This window comes from Sceloporus undulatus, chromosome 5, assembly GCF_019175285.1.
Source record: "Sceloporus undulatus isolate JIND9_A2432 ecotype Alabama chromosome 5, SceUnd_v1.1, whole genome shotgun sequence".
In the NCBI taxonomy this organism is placed as follows: domain Eukaryota; kingdom Metazoa; phylum Chordata; class Lepidosauria; order Squamata; family Phrynosomatidae; genus Sceloporus; species Sceloporus undulatus.
Window position 1 is genome coordinate 190,437,668 of NC_056526.1, and position 16,635 is coordinate 190,454,302.

Here is a 16,635-nt window from a genome sequence, read left to right on the forward strand (position 1 = left end):
TCTGATAAGGGCCAAAGAGAGAGCTGTAGAAGAAGGGAGCTGTGGTTGCCCACAGGACTAACACCAGTCAACAGTGTGATGCAGCAGCAAAAAAAGTGAATACAATTCTAGGCTGCATCAACAGGAGTATAGTGTCCAGATGGAGGGAAGTCGTAGTACAGGTTGAATCTCTCTTATTTGAAAAGCTTGGAAGCAGATGTGTTTTGGATTTTGGATTTTTTGGGATTTTAGAATACCAGTATTTGCATACAGATATTGTGGAGGTGTGACCTAAGTCTAAATACAAAATACATTTATGTTTCATATACGTCTTATTCACATAGCTTGAAGATCATTTTATGTAGTCAGTGCTCCTTATCCACAGATTCTTTGTCCATGGATTCAACCACCCACAGAATATATACCAAAAGCAAACCTTCATTTTGCCGTTTTATGAAAAGGGCACTATTTTACTATGCCATTGTATTTAATGGGATTTAACTCCCACCCACGGATTTTGGTATCCACAGGGGGTCCTGGAACCAAATCCCAGTGGATATCAAGGGCCCACTGTAATATTTTAAATAATGCGTGAAACAAAGTTTGTGCACATTGAACCTCCCATCAGAAAGCAAAGGTGTCACTATTTCTGCCACTCACGAAAAAAGTTTTGTTTTTTTGAATATTTCAGATTTTGGAGCCTCGGATAAGGGAGAGTTAAACCTGTGCCACTCTAATTCCGTTTCAGTCAGTCTTCATCTGGAATGCTGCATCCAGTTCTGGACACCACAGTCCAAGAAGGATATTGATAAGATGTAATGTGTCCAGAGGAAGATTACTAAGACTAAGGCCTAGGCCTAGGGCCCTAATTCTACCCATTGGCCATGTGGGGATGCTAGACTTTCTATTAGGGAAAGAGCCAGAATGTTTCTCTGCTGTATACCATGTGTTGCATCATTTACCACCAATAAAAACGTGCATCAGTGTTCAGAATCAGTACTGACAAAAAAACATTTGGAGAGGCCTGGAACTACATGCAGTTCTGGGACTGAAGATGCACCCACAAAGACCAAAATGGCTACAGAAAAAGAGATTCCACCTAAACGTTAGGAGGAATTTCCTGATGGCAAGAGATGTTCCATCAGTGGAAGACGTTCCCTTAGAGTGTGGTGGAGTCTCCTTCTTTGGAGGTTTTAAAACAGAGGCTGGATGGCCATCTGTCAATGGAGATGCTTTGATGGCGAGTTCCTGCATGGCAGAATGGGATTGGACTGGATGGCACTTGTGGTCTCTTCCAATTCTCTGATTCTATGATTCTGTGAGTAGGCTTATATACCCAATAGCATTAAATTCATGAGCAGCGGTGACACTAAAGTACACCCCATTTCCAGTTGTGTTTTGTGGACAGTACTGTGGTGTGCTCTTTACTCTGTTGTTGTTGGCTCTTCTTTCTTCCTCTTCTCCCCTCCCCGCCCTGCTGCAAACTCTTAAGAAATGACGGCAACAAGACCTGCCCGTTGGCTCTGGACTGTACATCAGGATCTCAAGGCTATTGGATTGCTGTCAAGCTAAGTGCCGGCAATCAGAAGCGCTTGCTCTTCTGTCTTCTGCAATATCTCACCGATCAATACAGTAATGGAGCAAAGGGGGTGGGGGGGTGGAGAGGAGGCTGCTGCTGGCCCGTCTTGTGCACATTTAGCTCCCTTAAGGTGACATAAAACACCCAATTGTTTCTGGGCAGGAGCGACGACAGGGAGGGAATAAAGGAGATAGCAAGATGGTGCTTTTTGCCCTGACTCAAGCTGAAAAGCACACTCCGGTTTCAATGTACAGCCACAGTGGCAGTTGGGGATTATGTCAACTTAATGTGTTATGGTTATGTTGTGGTGAATCCACTGCGGGCTTTAGTGTGAACTTAAAGAAGAGGTCCAACATCTTTTAAAGTTCATATTGACCACCTCAGACCACACTACAGCTGATTTACATCAGATGTCCCTGCTTCCCAGATATAGGCATGACAGTAGCCACAAGCAGGACTTGACCCAGATTCTCAGATCTCATACACACAGAGAAGCATGCACAGATATAGGATGGGTGACACTTGGCTTCATGGCAGTACATGCTAAAGGGATCTAGGAGACTTAGTGTACTGAACACAAGTCAACAGTGCAATGTGGCAACTAAAAAGCCAATATGATTTTAGGCTACATTAGCAGGAGTATAGTGTCTAGATTGAGGGAAGGAATAGTACCATTCTATTCTGCTTTGGTTGGGCCTCACCTGGAATACTGTGTCCAGTTCTGGGCAACACAATTTAAGCTGGACTATGTCCAGAGGAGGGCAACCAAAATGGTGAAGGGTCTGGAAACCACAAAGCCCTATGAGGAGTGACTTAGGGAGCTGGTTATGTTTAGGCTGGAGAAGAGAAGGTTAAGAGGGGACATGATGGCCGTGTTTAAATATTTGAAGGGATGTCATATTGAAGATGGAGCAAGCTTCTTTTTTGCTACTCCAGAGACTCGGACTCAGAGCACTGGATTCAAACTACAAGAAAAGAGAGTCCACCTAAACATTAGGAATAACTTCCAGAGGTAAGAGCTGTTCAACTGCAGAATACATTGACTGGGAGTGTCATAGAATCTCCTTCTTTGGAGATTTTTAAGCAGAGGCTGGATGGCCATCTGTCAGGAGTGCTTTGATTGTGTCTTTCTGCATAGCAGAATGGGGTTGGATTGGATGGCCCTTTTCCAACTCTATGATTATAGGATCTGTGACTTGTATGGACCATCCGTTCTCAAGTAAGACTTCTGAAAGGACATATTAAAAGAAAATCACTGGGACAACCTACCAGATGGACAGAAGCAAGGGTAACAGGAACCATACTAGTTTGGTACCACTAACTGTCACGGGTCCATCATATGGAATCCTGGAATTTATGGTTTGTTGAGGGACTGACAATTCTCTGCTTGTGGATTCTAGTGCCATAGTTCTGGTGAGTGGGTTAAAGCTTTCTAGAGGAAAATTGGAAGTCTGTTTGCAAACTACAAATCCCAAGATTCTGTTTGAAGAATCCACGACAATGAAAGTGGTATCAAACAGGTGTAACTGTGCAGTGTAGATACACTCTAGTAAACAGAGATTCAATGGCCATTTCTCGGGGGTGCTTCCTGGGTGAATTCCTGCATGGTGAAGGGCTGGACTAGGTAGCCCTTGGGGTCCATTCTAACTCTCCAGTCTAAGTATACAGATACCATGTCCCTTTCCTTTCAGTTGAACTCTCTAGGGCTCTAGTGCTGTAGTTCAGATGAGTAGATTAAAACTCTCTTGAATAGAATGTGAAGTCCCAACCCAAACTATAAATCTCAGGATTCTGTAGAATGAAACCATGGCATTGAAAGTGGGATGAAACTGTTGTAATTGTGCAAAGCAGATATAGGGTGTTATCAGACAAGGGAAATTGGAAGTATAATCCAATGGCAATCCCAACACAATAATGGAGATTAACATTATTGCGTGATAGACTACCACATGCAAATTCGGGCAATGGCATGCTATTTTCGGGCAACGGGAAGCTAGTTTGAATGCAATTCACATTCATGTAAGTTTGATGAACTAGCAAATTCACATAAATGCGTTCTGGCCCTACTTTCTTTTCATTCAAAATTAAGAGAAATTCCTCATGTGTGATAAAGTCCATAGTCCAAGTAAACAGAAGTGTGATGGCGATTTCTCAGGAGCGCTTGGTCTTTGGGATCCCTTCCTAATCTTAACTCTAGGTGCGCACAGATCATGCCCCTTTCCTTGCAGTTGATTTCTCCAGGGGTTGAGGTTGGAAGAGAAGCCCAAACTAAAGTAAACACTTCCATGCCTTTCTTTAGACTAAACGATCTGGAGGATTCTTTTAAAAGGATTAAGTAAAGACAGGGAGGAATCCTTTAAAGAGGATTGGTGGCTATCGGCCATGATAGCCAGAAGCACTTCCTGTGTTTAACTCTGTCTGCCAGATGTTTGAGCTTAACAACACTTTATGGATATCCAGTCAATCACATACCTTTGAGCAAACTTCCTCCTGGGTTTCTTGCAGGCCAAGTTAAAATGAACGCTGATCTCATGCATCAGTATATATCACAAAGCAGTCTTAATAGCTGACAGCGCATCAAATTAAAATCAAAAGGAGGACTAGGAACTTTAATTCATTTTCTGAAAGGTGGGACTCTAAAACTGGCAGAACAAAAACAAGCAGAAATGGCATAAAGTCCACTTCTATTTCAATTTTTTAAAAAATGGTTGCAATCCTATAGTGTGATTATGTAGTATAATCTCTGTGTACAGTTACTCATGTTCTACACAATCATTATGTTGAATGGAGACATAAATGCAACTAAAAAGGCACCAAGCATTCCTGTAGTTGTACAACCAAATCCTCATCAGCATCCATGCAATGTCCCTCTATGCACATCTATGTGCAATACACTTCTAGCACAATAGCACTACATGCCATAACCCTGCTTCTAAACTGAATGCTGATGTCCCACATTGGACAAAAATGTCCAAGGGCTTATGGCAATAACCTTAGAGACCTTTTGCAAGCTGACAGGAAGAGAATCAATGCATTCGAACTGTGATGATGGAGAAGAGATTTACAAATCAACTCTCAACTGTTCCTTAAAGCAAGATGACTAAACTGAGGTTGTCATGCTTTGGACTGATCTTGAGGCAACACAGCTCACTAGAAAAGATGGTAATGTTGAGGAAAGTGGAAGGCGGCAGGTAATAAGGAAGACTATATTACAGGCAGATTGACTCCATCATGGAAGTCATCTTTCACTCATAGGATGAACATATCAAACATATCAAGGGGTAGCCGTGTTGGTCATATAGCAATGCACAATAACATCCACAAAACAGTGTTCCTTTATTTGGGCCAATAAAACGCACAAAATATATAACATATATAAATATATAAAATATAAATACATATTTATATATATTATTATATTGCATAACTGTAACAATTTCCTGCTTTACTACAGTGAGACCTCCATATCCACGGATTTTTTTATCCACAGATTCAATCATCCACAGTTTGAAAATATTTTTAAAAATATCTAAATCCCAAAAAGCAAACCTTGATTTTGCCATTTTATATAAGGAATACCACCATGCTACTATATTAAATGGGACTTGAGCATCCACAGAGGTTGGTATCCAGGTGGGTCCTGGTACCAAACTCCAGTGGATACCAAGGACCCACCATATTAAATAAATTAAATATCAGAAGGCAATTAATAATACACGTTAAGAAAGGCCCACGATAGGTTCGCCTTAGGGGTGCCATAAATTGGAAATGACTTGAAGGCACACAACAACAACAATGACAACAAGGATGACTGAGACACATCCTGGATCTCATAGGAAGTACATTTCTGTTTTTGCTAACAGAATTTAAATCTCCTGGACTTTAAAATGCTTTGTCTCCCAAGTACCCCATGGCCTGAAGGAGATTAGTCTGCTTGCATAGATATCTCTCCATACTCACAACCACAGCATCACCATCTTGACAAAATGCCTGTGACTAACATTGTCAATTCCCACCCTCACCCCCTGTCTTATTTTTAAAACCTTTGCCAGATGAAGAAGCCAGTGGAGCTTCGAAAGCTTGCAAAATATATTTTATGCATTTTGGTTGACCCAATAAAGTTATTACTGTGTTTCAGATTTTGGATACAACTGTACTTTTCATTCATAGGTTTGCTGTAAGTTGAAGTTGACTTGATGACAAATAACAGTGACAAGACATCAGTAGGACTCTGATCAATATGTCGGTCACATATTTAAAACAGTAATTTGCGTTTTTTTGGTCAAGAAAAAGGGCAGTCCAGGAGAGTTGGGGAAGGGGAGCATAAACATCCTTGGAGTCCCATGTGGCCCTAGGGCCAACCCTGCCCACCCTTGCTTTCTAGAAGGGCCAAATATCCATTCCCCCCAAGGATGTTGTAAACCTAGCTTTAATGCTGTGGATAATAATAATAATAATAATAATAATAATAATAATAATAATAATAATTTATTTGTATTCTGCTTTTTCACAAAGGAATCAAAGGAGATTCCAACAGTATAAATAAAACACCCAACAATTAAAAATTACAATTTAAAACCCCCAAAACTCCAACCCTCTTCCAATCATAAAAACAGTGATCAACCCATAAAATGGAGCAAGAGAAGAGATAGAGGACACTATTTTCCATTCTGTTGTCCACCGGCCACACTGGAGTTAAGCGCACGTACACATGAGCATATGATTACCATGTGTACCTGCTGTCAGTCCTGGAAGAGGCATGGGAGGAAGGGGGGTGGCGAGGCGCAAGGGAAGGTTGGCTTCATCATAGTCCGGATACGACAGGTAGTTTAAGTATGATGAATGGCCGGCCAAGACTGGCCACCGCATTGAAGTCTTGTGGAAGGGAGAGAGGAATCAAAGGCAGCTCAGCAGAGGCAGAAGCTCCCTGTCAGAATTAATAAAGCTCTCCTGGGGTCTGTGGAGCAGGATGGAGGGAGGTACTCCGTCAAGGATCTCAGCAGCAGCCTGGATCCATACTTAGGGGTAGCCTTGTTTGCCATGTAGCAAAATACAATAACATACAAAAGCACTGTTTTGTGGATTTTGGATGTTATTGTAATCAGCAGCCTAGGGGGTCCTTGGCTTAGCCAGCCACATGGCCCTCCATGTTTTCTAATAGTGTGCAATGCAAAATGTTTCTCTTTACTTATGGAAGGTTTACGTAACCTGGTATTGTTACGCATATTGTGAGCTTTGGATTTTTTTTTTTTTTTACAAATTGCTGAAACATGTTGAGCTCTTCTTCCTTTTTCTCTTCCTCTCCTTCTCCTATGGTTCAGGAACCTACCCTTCTTCTTTACATGTTAGTTCTGCCTTGGCACCAGGTTTTCTGTTAAAGAAGCAATGCCCAGGAACATACCGACTTTGTTCCTTGAGGTACAGTCAGCCCTCCTTGACCATGGGTTTTTTTATCCATGGATTCGAGCATCCACTGCTTGAAAATATTACCAAAAAAAGTATAAAATCCAAAAAACAAATCTTGATTTTGCCATTTTATATAAGGGACATCATTTTACTATGCCATTGTATTGAATGGGACTTGAGCACCCACAGATTTTGTTATTCATTGGGGGGGGGGGGTTGTCCTGGAACCAAAACGCACCAGATAACAACGGCCCATTGTATAACCCTTACCCTAGTCAGGGCTCACAATAAGGTTTCAACCCCAGATTTGCCAAAGGATAGCCATGGTGTCTGGGGGATTCTGGGAACTGTAGGCCAAGGCAAGTAACCTTTCGTAATGGCTGGGGTGTAGCTCCTGAACATGCCTAGGCCATAGCATCCCTGTGTTTAGACTTGAAGGACCGAATGCTCATCAGAGTCGGAGTAGGATGGTATTGCAGACTGTATCCAATTTTGAGAGCAAAGTGGGATATAAATCCTATAAATAAATAAAATACAGTCGTCCCTCTCAATTCATGGACTTGGAGTCTGTGGTTTCGCCCATTCGTGGACAGCAAGTGGGGAGGAACAAAATGGTGTGCGCACCCAGGAGTATGCCACCACTGAAATTAATGGTGACTGAAATATCGGCATTTTTCCAGATTTGCATGTGTGTGTGTGTGTGTATGTGTCTGGAATGGATCCCCCGTGAATCGGGAGGAACGACTGTAAAGGCAAAGTAGCAGAAGCCATGGATGCAGCAGGGACCCTCGTTGTTGCCACAGCGGCCATGTCACCCTGTGATAAATGGCTCCAATTTGGAGGCCGCTTCCCGCTGTCACTCTCCATCTGAGGGTCTTCCTTCTCCCCAGCAGCTGTTCCCTGCCCAGAGGTATTAGCCATGCTTTGCCAAGGACAGTAGGAAGAACCAAGAAATCTGTTTGTACAGGGAGATGTGCGCATGGCAGATAAGGGATAAAGACTGTTGCAACTGTTGGCCTGCTATGTGCTCCTCCTGTCTATTCTAAAGACTGGCTACCTCAGATACTCATAACTGGAGATGCTGGGGAGTAAATCTGGACCCTTCTGCATGTAAAACAAATGCTTTTATCACTAAGCTAGAGCCCATTCTTTAAAATGTAATATTTTCTGCAGGTTGGACAGCTGGAAAAATCCCTAAACCATAGGTCCATTACAATAACTGCACATCATTTTAATTTCCTCTAGATTCACACATTCCTGAGTTCCTTTAGTATGAGTCTGACCAGATACTCCAATATTTGCATTCCTTCCCATCATTTCTTAAATGTGGGGAAGAAAACTTGTGCAAAATGTTTGCCTTAGGGTCACCCTAAGTTGGAAATGACTTCAAGATGCACCACCACCACCACCACAACAACACTTAAAAAAAAACCTTATTTCTAATATGTGTCAAGCTTATGAATGTAGCAATACCTTGTTATCTTCAATTTGAATATTCTAACTGGAATGGCTTTGCAGCTGGTCTCTTGCAAAGCTCATTTTGTCTGTTTTAAATGCTGTGAGGAAGAAAGCACATCAAATACAAGGCAAAGTTTCTCAAGAGAATGGCTAGAAAGCCTACCTTGGGTAAACGTTCGGGATCACCAGGATGCCGCGGGATCACTTTCTGCAAGCGCTGAAACCCGTAGTCAATTGTTGGCTCGTTCAGGGCTGTGGGCAGAGAGGATGAGCTATTAGACATCACTGGCTTGGGATCATAATGGGAACCAGAGTAGCATCAAGGGGTTGAATTTATGTGGCTTTGGTTTTATCTCTGCATATTTTTCACCCTATCCTGAGCTCTGACTCAACCACTCAGGGAAGCCCAGGACAAGCAAGGTTCTCTCTGCAAAAGCTTCACATAAAGGGAGAATCTCATAATGATTTTACCAATTCCATCCTTCCAGACATATAGAATCATAGAATCCTAGAGTTGGAAGAGACATCAAGGGGCATCCAGTCTAACCTCCTGCCATGCAGGAACTCACAATCAAAGCATCCCCGACAGATGGCCGTCCAGCTTCTGTTTAAAGACCTCCAAGGAAGGAGACTCCTCCACTCTTCAAGGCAGTTTGTTCCACATAGCTCTTAAAGGAAGTTATTCCTAATGCTTAGTTGGAATCTCTTTTCCTGTTGTTTGCATCCATTGTTCAGGTCCTATTCTCTAGAGCATCAGAAAACAAGCTTGCTCTAGCCTCAGTAAGACATCCCTTCAAATACTTAAACAGGGCTATCATATCACCCCTTAACTATCTATTCTCCAAGCTCAACATATCCAGGTCCTTAAGTCTCTCCACATAGGGCATGGTTTCCAGAACCTTCACCATTTTGGTTGCTCTCCTCCGGACATATTCCAATTTGTCAACATCCTTTTTTGAATTGTGGTGCCCAGACCTGGACACAGGATTATTCCAGGTGGGGCTGACCAAAGCAGAATAGAGTGGCACTATTACTTCCCTTGACCTAGACACTCTATGTCTATTGAGGCAGCCTAGAATGGCACTGGCTTTTTTAGCTACCACATCACACTGTTGACTTGGGTTTACCTTGTGGTCTACTAGGACTCCCAGATCCCTTTCACATGTACTGTTGTCAAGTCTTATAGTTTCAAGGACAGTCTTGCATGTACCAACAGTCTCCAGAAAGGTCCTGAATTAACAATGTGCACAGTTTCAAAGCCAGTATGACAACTGGTGTGCATGCGTATGTCTTCTGGCTATTAAGACTTACAAAAAGTTCCAAGTTTTGTTTCTTGGAGGATAGGGTAAGGATTTTTTTATAGTGACTGCTGAAGGTGGAGGGGAAGACAGGTAGTTATAGAAACTGAATAAAATACAATATTTTGTGTGCACGCGCACACACACACACACACCCCAGTCCAAGGGCGGACATACAAGGTGGTATGGGGGGGATTTTCTGTCTGCATTTGCACTGCAGATATAATTCAGTTTGACACCACTATAACTGGCATGGCTCCATGCTATGAGACCCTGGGATTTGTAGTTGTGTGTGATATTTAGCCTTCCCTGTCTGTTCTGGTGTCAGTGCTCTGGTGCCATAACAAACTACAGATCTCAGGATTCCACAGCATTGGGCCATGGCAGTTAAAGTAGTGTCTAATGCATTATATTATGCAAGTCCACTTCTCATTTTGAAATTAATTAATTGCTGTTAATGCAGTGAACAAAGCCACATCTGCCCTGAGTTTGCAAGGCTGGAGCATGACTGAGAGTGAGTCAGGGAGAGTATGTAAGAACCAGTGTGGCGTAGCGGTTTGAGTGTTGAACTATGACTCTTAGGACCAGGGTTCGATTCCCAGCTCGGCCATCAAAACCATGGGCTGACCTTCGCCAAGTCTCATGCTCTCAGCCTCAGAGGAAGGCAATGGCAAACCTGCTCTGATCAACTCTTGCCAAGAAAATCCCATGATAGGCTTGTTTTAGGATTGCTATAAGTCGGAAACTACTTGAAGGCACACAAGAACAACAACAAATAAAAAGAAATACAGATGCTCCATGCTTCTCAGAAAGCAGACCAAATCTATGAAAACTTATGCTACAACTTCCTTTTCTCAGTTAAGTCTCACAGGTGCTACAAGATCCCTTTGCAAACTGATATTCCGGACTAACACAGTGATGTCTCCGAATTATAGATGCCTGCGATGTTCTTTAACAGACCAGTTCACGTGGCGTTGGCCCTACTTGTGGAGAATGGTGCTGCATTCACAAAACAGCCCTCTGTGGCCCCAGAGAAACTGAAAAATCCATTTATGCACCAGCTTGTCTCTTGGCTGGGCAAAGCCTCTCTTTGTGTTTGCTCTCCTTAATTTTTCATGAGTCCGTAGTGATAGAACTGGCAGCGCATACTCTGCTCCCTCCCATCTGTCCTCAAATGGCTTGCTTTCTAGGAGATAATATTCATAATGACAAGAATCCCCCCTGTACACCCCTCTTTAGGGCCGATATTTCTCCCCTGCCCATATATCTCCATATCATCAAGCCTGGAAAGCCAGGGGTCCTTCCCCCCCTCTTTGCCCCAAACCTGTCTGTCATCCAGTAGGCGCACTCTCCCTCTTTCCCCTCCAACCCCCAGATTGGCGTGCTTCATTACTGGGCTGAGATGAAGATAGATTGCCTGATTTAGCGTAAACATATGCTGCAATTCCAGTTCTGGGCAGCCTTCGCGCACCAGTAATTGGTATTGATTTTCTCCTGCTCCCCCACCCACCCAGCTCCGGTAGGCCTTTCACAGGCCAGAGCACATGGGATTAGCCATGCAACAAGGGTGGGGGGCAGGCAGGGCATGGGTAGGCACAGGGATATTGCCAGGGGGTTGTGCTCCCAGGACCGTGAAAGAGCAGGACATAGGCAAGTTTGCTCACAAAGGGTGGGAGGCCAAGCCCTTTGCTTACCCTACAAGTCCAAAAATCATAGAATTATAGAGCTGGAAAAGACCTCAAGGATCATACAGTTCAACCCCCTGCCATGTAGGAACATACGTACAATCAAAGCGCCTGCATCTAGCCTCTGTTTAATGACCTCCAAAGAAAGAGACTCAACCATACTCTGAGACAGCGTCTTCTACTGTCAAGCAACTTTTACTGTCAGGAAGTTCTTCCTAATGTAATGTTCCTGGAGCTTGCATCCATTGTTCTGGGTCCTATTCCTGGAACAGCAGAAAACAAGCTTGCTCCCGCCTCAACATGACACCCCTTCAAATACTTAAACAGGGCTATCATGTCACCTCTTAACCTTCTGCTCTCCAGGCTATACATCCCCAGCTCCCTAAGGCACTCCTCATAAGGCCTAGTGGTTTCCAGACCTTTCGCCATTTTGCTCATTCTCCTCTGGACACACTCTAGCTTGAATTGTAGTGCCCAGAACTGAATGCAGTACTCCAGGTGAGGCCTGACCAAAGCAGAATAGAGTGGGACTGATAAACTTGGTTCTCTTGTTGGGGAACTTTATAGATTCATAGAAAGGTAGAGCTGGAAGGGACACCAAGGGTTAGCTAGTTCAGCTTCCTTTCATGCAGGAAATCTAACACCAAATCACTCCTGAGAGATGGCTGTTTAAAAGTCTCCAATGAACTGTTTGCTTATCCTACAGTTGCTAAAGATCCTGATATGTCTGGTTTTCTTGTTGGGGAACTTCACTGAATCACAGAATGGTAAGCTGGAAGGGAGGCTAAGGGTTTGCTAGTCCAGCCTCCTGCCATGCAGGAAATCTAACACTAAATCACTAATGAGAGGTGGCCATCCAACCTGTTTAAAAATCTCCAATGGAAGAGAGTCCACTAAGTTACCAATTCTTTTCTGGGAACAATCCAAGGTGCTGGTCATGACCTATAAAGCCTTGATCCAGACTCTCTGAATGACCTCTGCATATTTTTACAGGATAACCGAGCTTCTCTCTGCACAGGCTTCATATAAGAAGAGAATCTGACAGCGATTTTATCTCTTCCATCCTTCCATACTCATATAGTTATAACCACTCTTGAACGAGGCAAGCAAGATGTGTGTACACACATGGATAGGGCCATGGAGTTGTGCTCCCAGGACAGGGATTGAGGGGGTATAGATTATCTGGACAGCTCCTATGTCCTCTTGTTGTTGTTAGCTGCCCTTGAGTCGGTTCCGACTCATGGTATCCCTGTAGATGATACATTTCCAAGAATCCCTATTCTCCACTGCAGTCTTACCCAGATCCTGCAATAAGCCCTTGCCCATTATAACCACCCTTATTTAGTCTCTCCATCTGGTTTGTGGTCTTCCTCTTTCTCCTACCATCTACCTTTTCTGGCATTATTGTTTTTTCTAGCGATCTGTGCCTTCACATGATATGGCCAAAGTACGATAGTCTCAACTTGATCACTTTTGCTTCCAAGGAGAGCCCTGGTCTGATCTGTTCAAGAACCCATTTGCTGTCTTCTTGGCTGTCCATGGGATCCTAAGCACTCTTCTCCAGTGCCACATCTCAAATGAGTTCATTTTCTTTCTGTCTGCTTCCTTCACTGTCCAGCTCTCTCACCCATACATGGGGATGATGGGGAATACAATGGCCTGAACGGTTGTGACTTTAGTGCTCAGTTGTATGTCTTTGCTCTTCAGTATATTTTCCAGTTCTTTCACAGCTGCCCTTCCCTTTCTTAGTCTTCTTCTTATTTCTTGACTGAAGTCTCCATTCTGGTCAGTGTTTGATACTAGCTATGGGAATTCTTTCACTATTTCAGTTCTCTCGTTGTCTAGATTGAATTTGTGTATTTCTTCTGTGGTCCATCAGCTGAATTTCACTTACAATCTGAAATCACTCAAAATGTGTTTGACAGTGGAACTCGTTCCCTCGGAGGGTGGTGGAGTCCCCTTGTTTGGAGGTTTTTAAGCAGAAGCCAGATGGCCATCTGTCATAGAGAGTACTTTGAAAGTGTCTTCCTGCATGGCAGAATGTAATTGGATTGGATGGCCCCTGAGGTCTCTTCCAACTCTATTGCAATTCTATGATTCCATGTACAAATTGGGATGAAATCAATCAGGCCCTAAAAACTTTTATAACAGCCATGTTTTTACTTGGCATTGGAATGACTATGCTGTCCTGGTGGATGGGACACAGAGAAAATCTCAAACCTTGGGCAGGCGCATACAAGGAGAAGCACTGCTCTGAGTACTGAGGTTCCAAGTCACTTAAAAGGCTTTGAACATTATTGTTGCCGTGTGCCTCCAAGTCATTTTTGACTTATGGCGACCCTAAGGCATACCTATCATAGGGTTTTCTTTGAGAGATTTGTTATTACCAGTTATCCATCATCTCAACCCACCCCTTCTTCCCCTTCACTCACGGGGCCCCAGCTACTCCATTGTCATGGGTCGATATGCATAGATAATTCATGAATTGGAAATGGAGGTGGAGGGAGAAAAGAGGGGAAAGGAGGAATGCCCCCTAGACAATTCACACAGCAGGATCACACACCCTCCTTATTCCTGCTCTCCACTCCCCCGAGAGAGTTGCAGACTGTGTGTGTGTGTGTGTGTGTGTGTGTAAGAGAGACAGCACTCTCTTTGCTCCTTTCTGAACACCATCTATTTATCGTTCTTTCTCTCGTTCCTTCCAACTCCCCACCTCAGTTGTCCTGTTCTTCATTTCTTGCATTTGGGGGGATTCCATACAGTAGGGACTGGTGCCTCCCATATCAGCAGAGCAGTGGATCTGCTCTGGGTTTCAGTCAGAACTAGAAACCACAGTGATGAATCTTATCCTTAGACCAGATAAGGCACTTTGGAAAAGGTGGTCAGGTGTCATAACCGCAAAAAAGGACAAGACATTGCAAAATGTAGGGCATTCCAGAAAAATGTAGAACATTACAAAATAAAAGCTAAGAACGCTAATATAAATATAGATTTATTTCGTATGGTTTCTTTACAGCTATATTACATATACCGGATTTTATTATGTACTCAGTCTGATGAGTTTTAGTCTGTAAAACCAATATCTAAAGAGATCTTGTAGCAACTTTGAGGCTGGCAGCATGAGATTTCCTAGACTAAAGTCTATTTCTTCAGATGCATTTGAATGAGGTTGATGCTGAACGTATCTTAGTTAAAATGTCTTGTTGGCTTGCAACATACTTATAGATCCTTGGGCAAGACAAATGCTTATAATGGTACTTCCCAAGCAACAAATCCTTGACTGAATCTATATTCAGTCCATCCTATCTGCAGTGAGGACAGGCTGCCAAACTGACAGATTTCTCAAAAGGTGGTGTTACTCAATGGGCTACTTAGTTCTGCTTGAAATGGAGGACACATTGGGATTTTTCCTGGACAGAAGGTTGGAATGTAGGACATGTTCTGGAAAAGGAGGAGATCTGGTCATGCTGACTTTGGAGGACTGTTTTCAAGATCAGAAAAGATGCACAGGAACTTGCTGGCATGGAAATCTCCACCAGTTACAACTGGCGGGATGCCATTTTGCTCATGGTTTCTTTATAGGCTTCCCTGAGGCTACAGTGGGAAGAACATGCTGGCCTAGAGAGGGCAAATCCAAAAACCCAAACATCCCATTTTGATGACTGTAATGCACTCTACATGGGTCTGCCTTTGGAAACTGTTCAGAATCTTCAATGGGAATTGCTGGCAGCCAAAGGTCTTTTAGTTCAAGGAGGCTTTTAATGAATGAATCGGTTTATTTTGGTCACAAACCAGAGCAGGCTGTTAATGCGTAATCAGTGGCAGGGAGGCTTCCTATGTAGTGTACATCTGTTTTATTATCAATTTCTTTATATGTTTTATACAGTTTTTAATCTATAGTTGTAATGGAATTATATTGATTGTGTTTTAAAACTGCATTGTTTTGAGTCATGTCTTTTTGTAAGCCGCCTTGGGTGCCACTCCAGGAGAAAGGTTTTCTATTTACAGGCAAGCAAAGACATTTTTTATTTTAATACAGGGACATGTATGTTTTAGCTGTTTTTAACTTTTGAATGGTTTTGAAATGGTTTTATTGTGTGTTAATGGGGGGGGGGATTTTAAATTGGTTTTAAAACTATTTGTCAACATTTTTTACTTTGTTGTTTTGGAAGCCACCTTGGGTCCTATCCTGGGAGAAATGTGGCACATAAATAGAGTAAATCAGTAAGTAAGTAAATAAATAAATGAGATGACATAGGAATAAATAAATAAATAAATAAATTTCTAAGTTCTTAACCACTATCCCCACATATGTATACATGCCGCATACCTGTGTAGACAAACCGTCCAGGGGCTCCTTTGCAGAACTGCTTAGATTTGTAGGAAAGCGTCACTTCCACTACTCCAGGGATGTGCCTTGGAGGAGTCTGTACACGGATTGCATGTGGCGTGATTAGCTGTGGAGAAAGGAGGACAAACATGAGAAAGAAAGCAGTTAGATGAGTGAAGAGGTGAGTTTCTTCAGAAAGGGGAAAGGCAGCATCACAAGGAAACCTGGAAGAGACATAGCACCTGCATCCCTCTGCTCCATAATTGGAACTGTCCATTCCCATTGCCTTAAGGCAGTGGTTCCCAACCTTTGGTCTTCCAGATGTTCATAGTTTCTGACTGTTAAACAAATTGGCTGGGGCTTCTGGGATCTAAGTCCAAAACAAATGGAGGACTAAAGCTGGGAACAACTTAAGGGATACGTATTTCTGGTCTCTGTCCCATCCTTGAAACACCTGTCTCTTGCTAGCAGTAGCCTGCAGATCAAGAAGGGAGGCAACCCACCTTGAAACTGCTAGCTGGGGGTGGCTACAGAGAGTACATATCTCCCTTGTTGCAACAAGTCCACTGGCTGCTGGTCTGTGTCCAGGCACAATTCAGTGTGTTGAGTATCACCTATAAGGCCCTGTACAGTTCAGATTCAGACTACCTGAAGAACTGCACTCTTCCTGTTGAGCCTACCCACCTGTCTAGAAAACATCTGGAGACAGTCTTCTTACTCTTCCACCATCCACACAGGTAATTTGATAGCAAACATGGGAAAGGGCCTTGTTGGTGGCTGCTCTCAGACTCTGGAATGCCCTTCCTAGAGAGTTCAGTCTGCACCATCCTTGCCACATTTTCATAGGCAGAGGCATATATTTTGGTTTCAACAAGGCTTTGCGGCTTGATTGCTCAGGTG

General features: G+C 43.1%; 1 protein-coding gene across 1 annotated transcript in view; it reads right to left on the reverse strand.

Annotated features, from left to right (window-relative positions):
* Positions 1–16,635, reverse strand: part of LOC121931197 (transcription factor COE3-like) — a 151,542-nt gene that overhangs the window by 21,903 nt on the left and 113,004 nt on the right. Inside the window, 2 exon segments of the mRNA XM_042468647.1 lie at positions 8,484–8,674; positions 15,736–15,862. Coding sequence (XP_042324581.1) covers positions 8,484–8,674; positions 15,736–15,862 — 318 coding nt within the window.